General features: G+C 48.4%; 1 protein-coding gene across 6 annotated transcripts in view; it reads right to left on the bottom strand.

Moving 5' to 3' along the window:
- SUSD4 (sushi domain containing 4) overlaps positions 1-17,142 on the bottom strand; it is a 98,830-nt gene extending 81,688 nt beyond the window's left edge. For 3 of the 6 annotated variants that reach the window (XR_012490903.2, XR_012490902.2, XM_074316957.2), the window contains exons 1-2: positions 16,865-17,109; positions 16,095-16,268 (exon numbers count right to left, since the gene is read on the bottom strand). Coding sequence is in view for 4 of the 6 variants with exons in the window: in XM_074316957.2 (XP_074173058.2) it covers positions 16,095-16,233 (139 nt within the window). In the remaining 2 variants the exon portion in view is untranslated. Of the gene's footprint in view, positions 1-16,094; positions 16,269-16,864 lie in introns of all 6 variants that reach the window. The other 3 variants (XM_074316960.2, XM_074316959.2, XM_019756373.3) reach the window with 2 other exon arrangements.
- Between the last annotated feature and the right edge of the window lie 1,970 nt (positions 17,143-19,112).

Genomic DNA, 19,112 nt, shown 5'->3' with positions numbered 1-19,112 from the left:
GACTACTTCCTTCTGGTTACCTGCTTCCACACCCCCATGCAGCATACCTCACGCCTACCATATCCAGACTCAACCCTGGAGCAGCTTTCTCACCCTCGGTGCACGGACACTTTGGGCTGGATAATTCTTTGCTGTGGAAGCTGCCCTGGGCATTGTAAGACGTTCACCAGCGTTCTGGGCCTCTACCCTCTAGATGCCAGTAGCACACACCCTCCACCCCCCTTCCAGTCATGACAATGAAAAATGTCTCCAGACACTGCCAAATGTCCCCAGAGGGGCAAAATCACCCCATTGGAAAACCATGGCCCCAATACTTGGCTCAAACACACTGCTCCCTTCAGAAAGTCTCAGTGGCTCACCAATGGCCTCCCAATCAGTTCTTGGGAAGGAAACAGTTTTTAAGAGATTAGGAAATTATGCTTTCTATTTATGAGTTCCTTTTTCTTGAGGTTTTGGGCTTAACCACCTTTGAGGGGGGGTTCAAGGTGTACTGGGAAAAGAGGGTCTAAAGCAGACAAACAGACAGAGCGGCGGACAAATTCATCCTTGGTCTGACATTGGAGGCCCTTAGTGGCTGAGCACCCCCAAACCTGGAGGCAGTGAGGGAGGCTAGGAGAGGTGAAGACATGGGTTCCCGCGCCTGATGGCGTGCCTTGGGACCTGCCAGCCCCAGCACTTCCTAATTCTAGGACCTTGGGCCTGTCCTTTAGTCTCTCTGCGCTGTGGTTTGCGTGCCTGAAAATGAGTGTGAAAACAGTACTGAATTCATAGGGTTAAATGAGTTAATACGTGTAAGGCACTTGGAAAGTGCCTGGCAGGAAGCAAGTAATTGATAAACAGCCATCACCATCATTATCACTATATTTCTAGCCTTACCGCCTGTGTGTCTCCAAAACACTCTCTCAGTTCAGGGCTGGGTGAGTCCTCACCTGACAGTGAACATACCTTATGCTCGCCCACGGCCATGGGTTCTTTTTCCTCTCAAATTCTCTGTTCTCCACCTCCTGTGGGAATTGTACACCCTTTGCAAGGCCTAACTCAAAGGACTTCTCTGCTATGAATCCTGCCTTCTTCAAGCAAGTCAGAAGCCATCGAAAGACGTCCACTGCTGGACTCCACAACGCTCTGATTATGCCTTCAATGCATAATCCTCCTGTCACAATTACAGGTGACAGAATTATTTCCCAACGAAATACATCTCAACCCCTAGGGGCGGAAGTCCTATCTTAGACATCACGCTACAGAACCTGGGATATTGTCCTTCCCGTAGTAAGTACTTAGTAATTCTAACTTGGATGCATAAATGAAATGATTAATCTAAGCCGCTATTTTATAATCTGGTGATTTCTTATCTGAGACAAACATGTTAAGGCATATGAATACTTGACCTCCGTCGTACTGAGCTGGATATTCTTGCTAACATAGACTTGGAAAAGAAACGTTGCCCCATTTTCAGTTCTTCGTTGCCAGGTCTTAAGCATGACAAATACCACTGCTCCACTTTTCTTTGGGATGTTCAGTGTTGAATTCATATTCTCACACAAATTGTTCATTGTGTCATGGTCCTTTTACTTCTGTGTTGGCTTTGCTGATCTCAGCACAGTTAAGTAAGGCACAGTCAAACCGCATGGTTTCTGTTGCTGGGCCTGAGGTTCTCAGCATGAAGGGCAGGGTTCCTCGTTTCGTCTGCTCCTGAGTCTCAGTGGGAGTGAGCCTGGCTCAGGAAAGACAAACGGCTCCACACAGTGTGCATGAAACAGTAGACTCGCAGCCACCAGTGTACCACACGAAAGGGCCTGAGAGTTTGGACCTCTGTTCTCTGGAGATAACAACATCACCCACTGTGCTGCCCAGACATGGAAACACTGCTGTCAACAAGGTTCTGGGCAACATCAGAAAGAAACCGGTCACGCTGGCCTTGGGCCAGCGCACGTGTCTGGGCAGCTGACGGCCAGCGCCCCTCGGCCAAGCCTCAGGGGACGAGAGGGCCCCAGCAGAGCGGAAGGAGAGTCGGGTACATGGAACATTTAAATCCTACCCCCAAAAATCGCAAGGCTTATCTGAGTGTCCCTTCTAACTATAAATATACTTGAGGGAAATGAAAAGAAGTACTTAGTAGCTATCATAAGTACATGACCCAAGACATAGAGGGGAAAAGAACCTATTCGAGAATGATGAAAGGAATTTGTGGAGAGAAAGACTCATCGGAGGGAAGGAATAATAGAAGCGATAAGGGCTGGCATTCACTGGGCTTGCGTTCTGGGCCAGGCCTTGGTGTAAGTGCTTTTCCATGTATTATCTCATTTAAGCCAAATAACTCCCAGAAGTTGGGTCCCATTCTTATGATCCCCAGTTGTCTGAAGAACGGCCAGTGAGGTTATGGAAAAGACCCACCAGGGGTTCCAGTCCCAGCTCTGCCACTAACCAGCTGTGAAACGAGCAATGCACCCTCCTCCCTGGGTCTTCACATCCACGCCAGTAAATAAGACAGACTCGAAAGCCTTCCAGCTCTAATTCTATGAACCCAAAGCCCAGACTGCGTGGATCATAGATCTGAACAACAAGGACATTTATTATGTTTCTAATATTCATTATAGCAAAACAAAAAAAAAAAAGAAAGAAAAACTTTTTTCATGTGCCACTAACCCATCAGTTTATAACACTGGAAACAGTAGCATAAGCGCTCTTATAAAGTCTATATTGCCTCAATATGTCATAACAACATGGTGAATTACAGGGATAAATGAGACAAAAGCATCTCTTTCTCCTGTTTATTGGAATATTTCTCATGCTGCCCACATTTTCAGTGGAAAAAAATAAAGATGGATATCTTCCACACATAATTTTCGGCAATAGCACAGGCTTTGGGGTGCTGCCCGTCATTCCTCTCTGACTCCCCCACTCTGCCTGGCCCAGGTCCTTGTACATAATAAAAGCTCCATAAATGTTCCTCGAATAAATGAACATCCTACCTCTTCTATATCTATTTATTATTTTACTATTTATAGAGAACCCACTTAAGAGCAGAGTTTTTCTAAATTGCACAGTGTTTGCAACTGCCAGAGAGGATGAAGTGTTAAATTAAAGGGGCAGCTCTCTGATGGCCATCAGTCCAGATGAATTTGTCAGCTGCCCTGGTTGCTTTTCTTCTTTAGCCTTTCTTTCCCTAGTACACCTTGAAGCTCAACCCATAGGTGTTTAAGGCCAAAACTTCAAGAGAAAGGCAATAGAAAGTAGGAAAAATAATTTCCAAAGCCCTTGAAAACAGCTTCCTTCTCTGCAGGATCTCTGTCAGTAGCTTAGCCACAGCCTCACTCTAAGCAATTGGTTCTGAGTCTGTGTTTTGTTTTGTTTTTAACCCTTTTTGGTAATGAACCCATTTGAGAACCTGTTGAAAGCTATAGACCCTCTTCAGAGAAATTCAGACACAAGTCTTCATGCATGCGCGAGGGTCGGGGTGGGGGCAGTTCACAGACCTCCAGAAGCTGGTCCATGGATGGCACAAGGCTAAGAACTGTTCAAATGTGGTAGCAGACAGGCTAAGCAAGGGGAGGTAGACCCCAGCTGACTCGGACACTGCCTTCTCTGTCGCGGCCCCTTCTTTAATGAAAAGGGTTACCGGGCCTCCTAACACGGGCTCCTTGGAAAGGCACCACAACCAAAGCTGGACACACAAATCATTCAGATGCTCCATTTGTTACAACTTAAAACATCAGAAGAAAGAAAAAGGACAAAGGAAACGTTTTGACTAGCAGAGAAGAAATTACCCCATAAAAAGAAAAATTCGAAATGGCTTAAAAATACAATTGGAGATAGCCTCCAATTATGGTAGATATTAACCAGTCACTTCTCCCCAGGCTAAATCCACGTAATAATTCAATATTTACTTGACCTAAACCAGGGGTGGGCCCACGGGGTAGTCAGGGGAGCTACTTGCAATTGATTTTTTTTTTAGTGGCCAGCAGCTATAATCGAATAATGGACATGTCTAACCGCCAGTTGATTAGGTTAGAGCAAACATTACAGCCCTGTAATTTTGGAAACTGCAAACTTGAGCTTCCAGATCATCTCTGGATCCCGCCATCAGTGTCTGCATGTTAGTCTGTAAAGAGCAAACCCTAGGAAATGTTTGGTGAATGATGTAATAAAATGTATGAATAGGTAGGTAAATGGCTTGTAAACTCCCCACCCCCTCTCACAGGAAGTTCATGTGGCCACACCTTTGCTATATTGCTTCTTACTCCCCTTCTTCACCTAACTGCTACTCTTCCTTCAGAGCTCAGCTCTGCTATCACCTCCTCCTAGAAGCCTTCCTTGATCTCCCCTGGCTAGGATAAGAGCTCTGGGTTCTCATAGAATCTTTCCATCAGAATTAGCATTTCGCTGTAGTATCTTCCAACGACTGAATTATGTCCCCCAGGATCCATATGTTGAAGCCCTAACACCCAATGTGACTGTATTTGGGCACAGGGCCTATAAGGAGATAATTAAGGTTAAATGAAGTGACAAAGGTGGGGTCCTAAGCCAAGATGGCTGGTGTCCTTCTAGGAAGAAACACCAGAGTGCTTCCTCCCCTTCCTCTCTCTCCCTCCATGCACACACAGCAAGAAAAGGTCATGTGAGGACACGGCGAGAGGGTGGCCAACTGCAAGCCACAAAAAGAGCCCTCTCTAGAAGCCAACCATGCTGGCACCTTGATCTTAGCCTTCCAGCCTCCAGAACTATGAGCAAATAAATGTTTAAGCTGCCGAGTCTGTGGTATTTTGTTATGGCAGCTCACGTGGATTGATAACACATATCGACATGTAGACGTGAGCTCCTTGAGGGCTGGGACTCTACTGTAGTCCTGCTTCTAGTCTTAGTACCTGCGGAACACAGTCCTTGCACATAGCACGTACTGAATACATTCCTGTTGAGTAAACGTAAGAGTGGATGAGAGAAGAGAAGAGGCTGAAAGACCTCCTTGCGCTCTCTCCTTAGGAGCTCAAAGCCATGTTGGGACCCCGTCAGGTAAGAAGAAGTGAAAACTCAGACCCTCCAGGTGCTGTCACTCACTGAGGGAGGGGAAGGTTCAGGGCAGCGCCAGACGTCAGCCTTACTGTCCTTCCTGCCGATGACTGCAGCTGTTGTTACTGTCTGACCCAGATGTCAGAAGCAAGAGCAAAGAGAGTTTGGAAATAATAAAATGCTCAACTCAACAGGATCTTTTATTCACAGAGTAGCAAGTCTTGGCGGCCGAACCTGGATGCAAAGTCCACTGACCCAGTGACCAAGCAAGGGGTGTGAGTCTGGACAAGCTATGTCTGGCGGGGCTTTGAGACATCAACCAGGGACAGCCAGGTGCCCACCCCCAAGGAACTCACATCTACCATGGCCGTCTGATGTCAGGGGTACTTTCTCAGTCCTTTGTACAGTCGCTAGTCAGGAGACACATTTCCTGAGTCTCTAGAACACACGCACCATAGTCAGGTTACAAAAGATGACTTCTTTGGCACCCCAATAATCTTTCATGAAAAGAATAAGAAAAGATGAATCCTCGCTGTGGATCCTAGCTTCCAGGAGCTTCTATAAGTAAAAACAGAACAAACAAATAATAATGATGAAGAAAACGAGGAGACTGATGGTCAACACTTATTCAAGTCTCACTACGTGCCAGGCTCTGTTCCACGTACAAACCCATTTCATCCTCACAACAGTTCTGTGGAATGGGCAGTATTGCCCCCATTTTACAGATGAGGAAACGGAGGCAGAGACAGAGTAAACATTTTGCTCCACATTTAAAGCAACCAGGCAGTAGAGCTGGGATTCGACCCCAGGGGGCGTCTATCTCTACACCCTTGTTCTTCGTGACCACCTTAAAGCGTTACGTGGGTGACAGAGACCTCCCCCTTCTCCTCCTGTTTAAAAGGACAGGGATGGACTGAGTGCGGTGTTTTCATAGGTTGCGAGATGAAAGCATATAAGGAGGTGCACACTCAGGTGGAAGCAGAGGGGGCCCAGGGGCGGCTTGCTCAGTCCCCACTCTGTCCAGGCAGGCCCTCTGTGGGGGAGTCAAGGGCGTGGTGTCAACCCCTGGACCAGACCACCTCCATCGTCCTCCCCAGCCCAACAGTCCGTGATTCTAGTGTAAGTTAGAGAAGCCAGGAGCCATCCAAGAGGCCACAGCAGGAGTGGAAGTAAGATGTAAGCTGTCTCTGAAGGGACAGGAAGGCTCTGTGAAGGTAGGAAGGGGATGACAAAGGGGCGTCCAGGCCAGGGAGCAGCTGTGTGAAGGCCAGCTGGAGGAACCAGCATGATGCCTTCAGGCAGAGAAAACAAATGGGTTCAGCAGATCCGGTTTGAATTGTGCTCCCCTCTTGTTTTTCTAGGTCAATGGACCATCCTTTGCCCAGCATCTTTCTCCTGGAACACTTCATGAATATGTGTCCATCTTGCTCTTCAGCTTGAGGAGAGCAACTGCATGTGTCTCTCTTAATCCAGGAAGAGGGCTGACAATACAGAGTCTGAAGGAACCTGAGGGCCCAGGGAGCAATTGGCCGGGTACAACCTCTTGCATTTCCATGGAACTTAGCTTCTGCTACATCACCGAGAACATGACCTAGTTTAGCAACGACATCAACACAGCAGGTACTAGAGAAAATGCCAAGTATCAGAAGACCAAGGCACGTAGGAGGTGAGATGAACACAAACCTTGTAGCAAAGTGAGGTAGAGACCAGTCACCAGCTCTGCTTTAGATGAAAGCCCCTGGTAACCACGCTGCAAGGAGGAAACTGAGAAAGAACAAATTTAACAGCAGCTGCAACAAAGGACTTGGGGGAATCTGCCCTTGAGCGTGGCTGCAATTCACCCAAGGCACAAAGACGATGGCTACAGAGACAGGGCAGGATGATTCCCATTTTCAGATCCTCTATGTGTTTGGGGGAGCCCGCAAAGAACTGGGTCTTCCTTCATCTGAAGATGACAAAGGGCAGAAGCTCTGCACACTCATTACCATGTAAATGAAAACGGCAAAGGCAGACTTTCAGCAAAGCCGCAATCAGGGGGATAAATGCCCAGCTACCTCATGAAACCACGCAGGACCCTCTTCTATTAATTCAAAGCCCATTGGTCAGGTTTCCTTTTAAGGACTCCTTCCCCAAATCAGACCCTGGAACTCCAGGAGCCCCATGTGGCAAAGGGCTGACATTCAGGGACCAAGGAGAGGTCCCTGCAGAGGGGTGCCCGCAGCACGGCTGACAGGCTGCTTTCCTAAAGGACTCCGAGGCTGGAACAGAGAGGATTTCCAGGCATTTCTGCAAAGGACTAGCAATCCCAAGATGTCCAGCCCACAGACATCCAAAAGCAGCACCCCACCTGCAGAGCTATAAAGAGATTCTCAAAAACTAGAGACAGCCGGCAGCTGGGGGGTGAGAGGAGGCATTCAACACCGATCAAGCACTTCCGGAGTCTCTAGATCTCAATGATCCCACCATCCTACCTGAGCCTGAAGATGCTGGCCCACTGAGCGCAGATGCTTCCAGCCCCAGAAACGCCCTGTGCAGTAAGGGGAACGCATGAAACACCTGCCTCCCTCATGGACCTCTGAAGCACCTATAATGAATCCCTCGCCTACCTCACATGTTCAGTTTCTTCCCCCCCCACCTTCCTGAGGCTTCTGTGAGCCCCCAAAAGGGCTGACAGGGCGTGGGCCAACAGCTATTGAGAGTTGCTTTCAACTGCACAAGGACCTCCAGACACGACTATTCAATGAACACACCAGCAGCAGTGGGGCACAGACTGCCACATCCTATTTTGCAGCCCAAGAGCTCCTCCAGATGCCTGTCATCATGTCCACACAAAATGAGCATTCACGGGGGGGGGCAGGGCCCGCACGTGGGGAGGTGTTTCCATGCTGCACAGAGGATCCCTGTGGACTCAAGGAAGCAAAAACAGCCCTCGGTGCAGTGGAGAGAGGTGTTCTTCCAGATGGGCAATCATAACTGTTTGTATTTATAAAACGCCTTGTCTCCTGAGCCTGCCTCCTCCATACCTGCACGTCGCACCCCCTGGGAAGTAGAGAGGAACAGCCTTGTGACCCCTGATTTCCAGATGAATAAACCAAAGCATGGAGAGGTTAAGTGACTTGGTACAGAGGTGACAGAGCTGGTCCCAGGGGGTGGGAGTGACCGAGGGATCACTCTCTAACAATCGCACCTTTGAAGATGAACTGACAGCCCCAGAAGATGAATCTTTGAAGGACTGGAGGACAGGGCCACCGAAGGATTTGTGGAGGCAGGATATGCACTGGAAGCACTGAGCACATGAGAAGCCCCAGCGCCCCAGCAGCGCAGACGGGGCCACAGCCAGCGAGGAGGAAGTCCCCCAGCCACCATCACTGCACTCACGCACATGGTCTCCTCTGCAGCCAACGCTGTCAGTGGCCACCTAGTGACTCGGCTCTCCAGTTACCTGTGTCCCCCTGATGGAGGCTGGAAAATGTCTGGACTCTTCTGCAGTGAAGCCTCACACATCTATGCAAATCCTCCACCATCCCACCCACAGCAGGCCTCCCTCTTGGCCCTGCTCTCCTTTCGGTCCAGTTGGTATGGGGATAGGTACCCAGAACGCAAAGTACTTAAACCATCCTAATACCATCCTAGTAATAACATAAGAATGAATCTGGCCTCCCAATCAGAGTGGGCAACCAATCACCGGGATCAAGTTCTGTAGTTGTTGTTTTATTCTTATTATCAATACTCATTATCAGCCCAACTCCTCCTCCTCGTTACTGACGTCTCCTCTTGACACTTAAATGTGGATCTTTCCTGGGTTTCATCCTCAAACCCTCTTCTTGGCTCATTCTATCTCCACTTGCTTCCTGGGAAAGCCCACCCCTCCCATAGCGCCAGTGACCCTCTCCATGTGCACGCTACACAAATCTGCATCTCCCACTCTAATCTTTCTCCTGAGCACCAGTCAGTTTTCATCTGCCTAATGGACAGATGGTGCCCAAATGGATGTCCTGCAGGCAACGCAAGTGTCCTCATCCAAAATGAACTTGTTAGTCTCTCCCCAAATGACACTGCCAGGGCTCCACTAACGGATCGTCCGCCATCCCTACATCCAGCCGGCCGTCTGGCTTCTTCACGTCTTTCAAATGGATTCATTCTTCTCTAGTGAAAGCCCTCATCACATCCCTCCAGGACCAAGGCAAGAGTTTCCTAACTGGCCCCCACTAGGATGTAAGTTCTCCAAGGGCAGGGCTTTGTGTTATCCGCGCTGTACCCTCCACCTACTCACTGGTTGATGCACAACTAATATTTAATGAGCAAGGGTTTCTCTGTCTCTCCATATTGTCATCTTCCATATTGCTAAAAAATTCTTTTCTAAACCAAAGATCCAATCATGTCATTGCCCTGAAGACATACTTTGTAGTCAGTGTGACACTCAAATTCCTAAGTGTTATAGTGAGCGGCCATGGGGGTCCCCTCTGCCCATCCAGCCTCTTTTCTCATTCTCGTTGCCCATCACTAAGGCTGCCCTGATCTAATCCTGGTCTTCAGTACATATTCTTTCTCATTCTGAGCCTCTGCTTATGCTATTCTCTTTCCTGAAAAACAAACAAACAAACAAACAAACAAACAAAAACACTTTCCCTGCCTGGAAAATGACTTTATTACTCAAGACTTAACTCAAATGTCATCTTCTTTGAGAAGCATTACCTGCTCCTCCCCTTTCTCCAGAGTCTCTGAGATAAATCTCCACTATAGGAACTACGATACCACATCATGAGGGAGAGTTTTATGGGACTGCTGGGACCAAGCATCAGTGACCACCTAATGATTTCAATAGCACATATCCATCTTGGCCTGTGCCACTGGGTATTGCTATGTGTTTGTCATGCTATATCCTTTCAGGACAAAGGAAGCTCTTGGTAAACCCCAGCACAATGAGAGTAGCAAGCATTCATTATCAGTTTGTGGGTGATGATGTTGTTACCTCAAATAGCTACCCTTTCCCCTCTAATGCATTTGATTCTCACAACCACCATGGGAGGCAGATGATGTATTATTCCCATTTCACAGATAACAATAATAAAACTGAGGCAGCCATTAGGTTACTATCACTGAGCCAGATGTGGGACAGTAGCAAGGAAAACTGGCCCTGTGTACTTTCTACTGGACCCTGTCTCTCTCCAACTCATTAGCTCAAGAAACGAAAACATACTCGCTAAGTCATTATGACAAGCAAACGAGCACCTCCCATCTATAAAACAACAGTGTAAATAGAGGGCTGATAGAAGAAAAAAACAAAACAGGTGCCCCATTTCCAGAGGGAAAAATCTGCGCAAGCCTTTTAAAGGCCACATAGCTATTCAGAACTGATTGTTCTACACCAGAGGACTGCAAGTTTCTAAAAGGTTATTTCCCCATTTGGTTTAAAGATGATTTAAACATAGAGGTGGCTCCAATCAGCTATTGAGTATATGCTGTCATACTATCGCTTAAATTTGCAGACGTGTCCCCCAAAAGAAACTGTTAAAATGTATCCTTGGGTTAGATTCTAACACTGAGACTCAGAGTCTAACAGAACAATGGGAGCCTCTCACAGATTTAAGCTTCTGAGACTATCAAATTTCTACACAGCAAACAGATCCTGTTGTTTCTCGCCTGCAGAGGATCAGAATCTTCTGAGGTTAGTGTTTAGGGAAGTCCTAAGGGTTCTTCTACAATCTGAGAATCTGAATTTGGAAACCAGCTAGATCAATAACAACATTATACACACAGATTTTATAGAACCCTCTGTAAGACTGGATTTCATTTTTCTTAGAAGAACCTCCCTTACTGGTTCACCCAATTTAACCACATACATCTTCGATAAATGTGATCAGACCGAAGAAATAAGGTCTTTTGGGATTCTGTTACATGGAGAAAAAGGAATATATACATAGCACATGAGTGACCCTCGTTGTGTAGCTCTGCTCCCATGCTGGTAATGCCAGGAGATAAAAGTCACCAATTTCTGGCAGAAACATAAGACAACCAGGTCGAACCTTCATTTCCAAAAAAAAAAAAAAACCAAACAAACAAACAAACAAAAATCCCGCTTACTCATCCGCTTTCGTGAAAAGCTCAATTTATTGGGATAATGATGAAATGATCATTGATCAAGTTTACTGAGCGCTGCAATTTCTCTCACTTCTAAGAATAAAAATCCATTCCTGGAGACTAGGCATTCACTCTACAGGTTCACACTTGTGTCTGCCCTCCTCCCCCCTCCCCCCCTTCTTCCCCCCCCCCGCCCCCCTCCTTCCCCCCCGCCCCCCCGCCCCCCTCCTTCCCCCCCCACCCCCCCCGCCCCCCCTCCTGGGGCCTGAGCATCCTTTCCCTCCAGAGTGGAGTAACAGACGCCCATCTACCGCTGTGCTCCCAAGTTTAGTGTCATTTCCAAATAACAGTAATTGCTTTTATCAAGAATTGTCTTTATCTCTTTGATGTTCCCAGTTTACCTTGTTTACGATTAATAAAGCGAAGACAATCTCCTCAATTAAGAATCTATTTCAAAACGTACTTTTAAGTCCAATTTGTGAGCAACTCAATTATTTCTATTTGTTTTTCTTCTTGCGTGGCTAACGTCTTCTGTCTCGGAGTAGGACAACTATCTTTTTCTTTAAAAAGAGGAAATTCTTCCCTAAAACTTAACGTCTTAGGCTCATACCAACAAACACGCCTCAAACAAAAACTCGCAGATCTCACAAACCATCTTATTCTTACTTCAAAGTTAACCTTTTTGATGGACATAGAGGGTATTCTGCTCAGTGAAATAAGTCAGACAGAGAAAGACAAGTACCGTGTGATTTCACTTACATGTGGAATCTAAAAAACAAAACAAACGAATATACAAAACAGAAAACAAACTCAGAGATACAGAGAACAAATTGGTGGTTGCCAGATGGGAAGGGTTTGGGGAGGTTGGGGGATGGGTGAAAAAGGTGAAAGGTATTAGAGGTGTAAATTGCCAGTTATAAAAATAGTCATGGAGATGTAAAGTACAGCATAGGGAATATAGTCAGTAATATTGTAATAACTATGTATGGTTTCAGGTGCGTACTAGACTTATGGGGGGGAATCTTTGCAAGTTATATACATGTCTAATCACTATGTTGTACACCTGAAACTAATACAATATTGTATGTCAACTGTAACTGAGAAATAAATTTGAAAACATTTTTCAAAAAGTTAAACTTTGTGAGGTGCCGCATCCGCTCCCTCCCTCAGATCTCATCCCAGAGGTGCTATGGCTTCTCTAGAGCCTTTCTTGAATTTTTCTCCAACCTCCTAGGCTACTCCACATGGAAATGGCCTCAACTGCCATGAAACTCGTGCATTTTTGTAACCACCCATGGTAATTCTTTTCTAAATGGGGTGGCAGTATTTGGGGAATCCTTTTTCTTGCTGCCAACCAACACTGAGCATCTTTTATGTGTCCGATGCTGTGCAGGGTGCCTGGACAAAAAAAAAAAATAAAAAGAATAAAGTCGAGGTTCTGGCCGTCAGTGGGCTATGGCCTAGTGGATGAGACAACATGAGGATAGGGGTTATACCTAGTGGCGTGGCTTCCAGGTAAGGGGAGAATTTAGTAATTTAGTAACTGGGGAAATAGGAAAGAGGTGGGAGCATCTGAAGTTGGGTCTTGAAGATAAGTTTGCTCATTGGGCAAAAAATAGAGAGTAAGGGAGTGTTCTTTAGGTAAAAAGAACATTATATACGGCAGCGCTTGGCACAGGGTAGGGACAGGCACTCAGTACGTATTGAATGAATGAAGCAAAGGCCCGGAAGATTACAACACTGTCTGAGCCCCCCTCCTCACGACTCCCATCTACACTTTCGGAGCGCCTACGTGATTTCCATCCGTCATACCCACCCTGTTAGTTAGGCTGCATCCTCCTCATTTTCTGGATAAGGAAACTGAGGCGTTCAAGGCCCAACGCCCCGAAGTTATCAAGGAGCAGAGCCCGGCCTGCATTTCTAGTCATAGAGGGAGGTGTTAATGAGCTCACTTTCAAGGAACAATTTATAGAGCAAACTCTCAGCTCTCTTCCTCTACGCCTAGGTGGACCACTCCAGGCATCCCTCAAATACCCCCAAATATCCACTGCAAATATGCAAATACCCCCAAATATACCTCTGGTAATGCATACTGGGGTGGACGAAGAGAGAAGTAGCCACAGCCACGCTCCTTGCAGATTTTGGGAACAGGAGACCTGTCTCCCTATAAACCCGAAGTTAGTCCTCTTGGGGTATTTGGTCTTAGTGGCCCCAAATGAGGACTCCTTTCCCTGATTTACAAAAGATAGTGTGGAAAGACCCACTCAAAAGTCACTTGAGGCCAGTTCAGACTCATGAACTCTCTCCTAGGGCTCAAAGGATTGAATTGGCTCTCTGTCTTTCCGCAGCAAAACATTTCATTTTTGAGAGAATTCTTTTTCCCCTTTTCCTTCATCTGATCATTTTCTCAATTTCTCCCATTCTAGTTCAGGCCTTTCCTGTAACACCTGTATTGGACACACACTTTTTTTTCTCCCAGCTGAGACTATTATATCTTGCTATTGTGGTGTTCCTTTTCCATTGAAAGCAACCAAAATGAAAATCCACATTTCAGAACAGTGTCTATTATATATGCACCTTTTTTTGTGGATAAAATAAAAGAAAGCACCCTCTCAAGGATGATTTTTCAGCTCTGTGTATCGCCTGAAGATTAGATACTAGGTGAGACTTGCTGTCTCATAGGCCATCTGATTCAGGCTGAAGGCAGAAAGTCTAGAGTCAGACTGACTTAGATTAAGAAACGCTTTCATTTAAAGCATTGCTAACCAAAGTGTGGTCCTTGAACCAGTAGCAAGAGCATCACATGTGAGCTGGTTGGAATTGTAGACTCTCAGGCCCCACCCAGAGCAACTAAACCAGAATCTGGTTCAATTTTAACAACATGCCACATGACTCGTACACACAATCACATTTTAAAAGCACAGGTATAGAATTCAGGTAAATTTCCTTTTATTACCATCCTGAAGCATCCATGTGGGTTTCTTTCCTAAGACATCTCTGTATAGTGAACTCCAGAGAACCTTCCCCCTCACCCTTCTCCACCCAAACTGTTTATTCGTGGAGGAATTCTGAAATGACAGATGTTCTTCCAGAAGTTACACTCTCAGCCTGAAGGAGCTCAAGACGAAACAAAGCTGATGCCTAGCCTTTCTGCAGCATGTGAGGACCTCAAAAGGCAGATCTTTGAAACTGAGAGGTGACAGGCAAAGCTTACTCCCAGCTTCTTCAAGCCTCTGGATCTTGTTGCTTGATACCTTGTCCCCTCAGAAGAGAGGCATAAAAGATGTGTTGTACAAGCCGGTGGGTGACTAATGCTAGACCGAGGGGGCGGTGTTGTACACTGAGCTCTGAGATCCTTGAGCAAACGGCAGAATCAAGAGCACAGTCTTCAAATCTGAGCTGTACTCAGACCTCACACCTCCAATAACAACACTCGGAACAGACGTAGACGAACCCTGATTAATCTGTCATCGACATGGGAGAAACGGATCAAGAGGACGGAAAAATCACTGGACCTGGTCTGAGAGAATGAAAGCCAGCATTGGAGGCCCGAGAAGAGAAGGGGGAAGGAAATGACTCAGCCCTGCTCCATTCTCCTGCCCACCAACTCCCCCTCCCCAGAAAGGTGGAACTAAGTCCCGGGCTGGACATTGGCTATGACCAGAGTCCTGGCAGGTCACACAGGTGCCACTTTGGCATCCCATTTGACCTGGTCTTCTATGAAGAGGAAACCTACCTCAGAGACATTTCTATAAAAATAAGAGCACCAAAAAAGTTACCCCTGGTTAAAAAACAAAACAAACCAAAATCCCCCCAAACCGGGTCCCCATCCGAAGCAAGTGTTTTCTCACTAATTCTGAAAAACAGGCACATCACGGAAAGCTCTTTTATACACTGGGCATCTTCAGATCTCTATGTGGACGACCTGAGTTACTGATTACTCTGTGTTAAAGCCCAACTTTATTCCCCTCCCCTACTTTTGCTTATTATTTTTTCATTCATTTTTTTCCATCGTCACCTTGGAATCCTCTGAAACAGCAATATTTCTAAACACAAGAATGGTTTGTGTATATTAATCAATACCTGTTTTTCCACCAGTTATAATTTATTTCTATATTAACATCATCTCTCAGCTCTGGAAACATGATTCTGCCCTTTCACTCTGCCCACATCAGCAAGCTCTCAGAAAATCTGGAACGGACAGCCGTGATGGACAGTGACAAGAAGGCTCAGAAATTCAGATAGGAACTCCATCTGTCCTCCCTGCCACAACCCAAAATAGCCCTCCCCCGGCAACTGAATATGTTATAGGTTAGCCACCCATGGTGACTGAGGCTACCAGTTTCATTTCAGCTAACTTCCACTTCCTGGAAAAGCACTTGACTTTATTCCCACCTGCAAATCAGGCCTGGAGAAGCCAAGCAATCCTCCAGAAACACATCTGAAGGAAAACCTCTGCCTCCCCTCCCCACCTGCTACATGCCCAGACATGCCGGAACACACCACCTCCCAAGTAAAGAGAAAGTTAACTTTCAAATAAACCTGTCCTGCAGCCAGTCTGGCCACGTTTTCAGACCGTTCATATTCACAAAGGTGGTTCTTGCAACTGAAACCTGACCTGTGTCTGCTGAGAGCATAGACAAGGGTCAGAGGTCCACAAACACACTTAATCCACAAATACACTACCTCCCCACCCCCTTTCTTGGCCAAAGAGAGAATACCGGGCCAGGCTGATTGTCTTTCCTTCAGAGAAGCCAGGCTAGACTGCTAGAGGGAAGCTCCAGAGAGGAGGTGGGTGTGTGAAGCTCAGCAAGCTCCACAGAGCAATTTTCTGGGAATTCCAGGGGTTTTGAAGAAGGGTGGTCTTAGGCTGGGACACAGGGGCTCCTCAGGCTCTCAGGTACCCCAGAAGTCTGGGTATATGGGGGAGTCGCAGGGCTGTCCTTCCAGCCAGGCTCCCCCTCCCTGCCGTCCTGGGCCCTCCTGGTCACAGTGGGGTCACTCACCGCCCGTGAGCTGTGCAGGGCCGAAGCACAGCGCCAGCTGAAACCACAGGATCACGGCCAAGAGTCTCTGGGGGGACTGAGGCTGCTGCTGCTGCTCTAGAAATCCATCTCCATGGCTCGGGTTCATTCCATAATACATCTTTCATCCACAGAGGGCATCCGGCTTGCAAGAGTCTGCAACCAGGAGCGAACACAATACCCCAAGCTGCCGGGGCTCCGGGGGCCACGCTCCAGCTCCTGCTCCTCCGCCCTGGGACTGGGAGCCTCGGCTTCCCCAGCTCCATCCCTGGTCCTCCCCCACGCCCTCCCCCTTTCCCACAGCACGATGCCCCCCGCTTCCCCCCAGCGCCGGTACACTGAGTAAGAGCCACCGCGGGATGCTGCGCGTGCGGGAGGGATGGAGGAGGGGACAGCGGGCAGGGGGTAGCGCAGATTGGCTTCGCGCCGGTCCCTGGGATCCAGCGGCTGTGACCACGACAGGAAAGTCTAAAGCCTTCCAGCGTCTTGGGGCAGAAAAACCACTTTTCCCTGGGCCTAGATACGTAGGTCACTCTTAGGAATCTCACAATGTGGCACCAGTTTCCCTCAGATACTTCTCTGATTTTCCCCAGGATGGGGATGGGTCCTATGTGCCCGGTTCCCAATGAGATTGCTCTGCGCTGTCAAAAAATTCCTTCCCTGGGGGTGCACAACCAGGCACCAACTCCCCTTCCTGGGCCTGCGCGTGCCTCCCCGGGATGGAAAGCCCCTTCCGGGGCTCTGGGTCTTACCTGTGGGTCTCATGCATGCAGCTTCCTTCCCTCCTCCGCCTCCTCCCCCCGCCAGTCTCACCCGCATCTGTGCGCGACCTCTGCTGCCGCTGCTGCGCTAGCCAGAGACGGAAGCCTCGGCCGCGGCGCCCGGCCTGGGCTCCCCCCGCCCGCGCTCTCCCTCCCCAGGCTACGGGAGCGGCCGGGTGCGGGGTGGTGGGGAAGGACGGGAGCCCGGCCGCGCGCCCCCGAGGAGGCTCCGGCGCGCCCGCTACCTGAGCTCGTGAGCGCGCAGCGGTGGCGCGGAAAGTAGGAGGGGGCGGGGGCGGGGCAGAGGCGCGCAGCGTAGGGGTGCGCGCAGGCACGCGCCTCAGCCAACTGAGCGGTCGTCGCGGCGGGGGATGGGGACCAGCGCTGGCAGGGAGTGGGAAGGGGCCCCGCCGCCGCCGCAACCAATGGGAAGCCCGCGCGCCTGCACCTGTCGGGGCGCGAGGCGCCAGTGGCCGCTCTCGCACACGCTGGGGCAAGGGCGCCCCCTCTCTGGTGTTGGACAGCGCTCCCCACCAGGGCTGCGCGCGAGCCCAGGTGCCCGCCAAGGCCTCCACGCAGCATCTGGTGCCACCAGCGCGCGTCTTGGTGCGGGAGAGCGCTCCGCTTAGGCTGTTGCCGCGGTGGTGGCGCCCAACCGTGGGAGGAGAGTGCCAGGCCGGGCTGGTCCCCATCCCAGGACCCTCACACCAAAAGGGGTAATTTGTTGGGGCGGGGTGGCCAATTGCTACAGTCTCTTATTTTCCAGTACGGTCGTCTGTTTCCATCTCCCACCCGGGCCAAGGTTCTGTGTGTCCCCTTGGGTTCGGAAGGACACACTTCTCCCTCCCAGCTCCCTTGTTATTTGTCCTTTTTCGAACCGCAGGCGTCTTGGGCGAGGACTCTTAGCCTGTCTTGGAGATGCACTGGTCCCTCCGAACCTCCGCCCGGGGGCGCTCTACCGAGGGCTGGGGAGAATGATCAGTGCAGCTGCCAAAGTTTGGGTACGGAGGAGCGAGGAGGTTATGTGGCCCTAGATCAGAACCCAAGGGAGTCGAAGGTGTTTGCTCTCCCAGCCCCTAGTGGAGCGAGTTTGCCACGTCGGTGCAGTCTCTCTGTGCCATTTCTTGTCCCTGCGCTTGCATGCAGGGGATACATCTCTCACTTCTCACTGGCTCTAGCCCCCGCTGTCCCTTCCCAAAACAGGCCTTCCTTCGCCTGCCAGGCTCCGTGGGCCAACGTTGCAGCTTCGGTAGTTAACCGGGGTGAGCTAACGAGGTGGTGTCAGCAGGCAGTACTTACAACCGGTGGCACCCCATTATTCTGTACAATTTGTGGCCATGAAAACCATGTTTCTAATACCACCACCAAATCATCCTTTGCCTCTCCCAGCTTTCCCTCCATACTGATGGTCGTTGGAAAATTACAGCTCTTACGGGGTCTAGTCTTACTGGGAGTAATTTTAACAAATTCTTTCCGAATAGATTAACTTTTAGTAGATAAATCAAACTCAGCATGTTATTTATATATTTAGTTATTTTTGCTTTGTAAAATTGAGATGACATCTTTGCACAAAATAAGTGTAACATTTTGACTAGCACAGGTTCGTTCCTGCTAAAGCTTGTACTTTGGGGCGCCGAAATATTAGTTGGGCACTGTTCCAGATTTCCAAAGTCTTATGACTGACTTCTACAGTTTGAATATTTATTTCACTTTTTTGTCCCGAAAATTTCTAAAGCTTTTCTAGTAGCCATTAAATCAACAAAGCTCAAAAATATTTTTGACCCTGCCCATATTTTTCCAGTCTTTGAAATCTGTTCTTCAGTTGGAGCACAATCCATTTGTACAGAGAATATCAGGATTGAAAAGAACATCAAATGTATCTGGTCCAAACACCCTATCTGTGCTCGAGTCCCTTCTGTGACATTTTGAGTAAGTGGTCATCCAGCCCCATTGAATACTTCTTGAGGAAGCCTGTTATATTTGCCAACAGCTGCCTTAGAAAAGCCTTCCTTGTATTGAACTGAGACCTACCTCCCTGAAACTTTTACCCACTGACTCTGGCTGTCCCCTCTAGGTCCACAAAGCCAAACCAAATTCTCCTTCCTTAAGCACTTCATCCATTTGGAGATGGCTTTATGTCCCTTAGAATCTTCCCTTCTCTAGGTTAAAACTAGCTACTTCCTTCAGTGTGACAATTCCTAGAGTCCTCATCAGCCTTCTAGCCTTTCTCTGGATGTGA

The sequence above is a fragment of the Rhinolophus sinicus genome, chromosome 6 (assembly GCF_057876585.1).
Source record: "Rhinolophus sinicus isolate RSI-liver-muscle chromosome 6, RSI-T2T, whole genome shotgun sequence".
NCBI classification, from domain to species: Eukaryota; Metazoa; Chordata; class Mammalia; order Chiroptera; family Rhinolophidae; genus Rhinolophus; species Rhinolophus sinicus.
The sequence above is the reverse complement of the archived record's forward strand: the minus strand, read 5'-3'. Positions and strand labels throughout refer to the sequence as shown.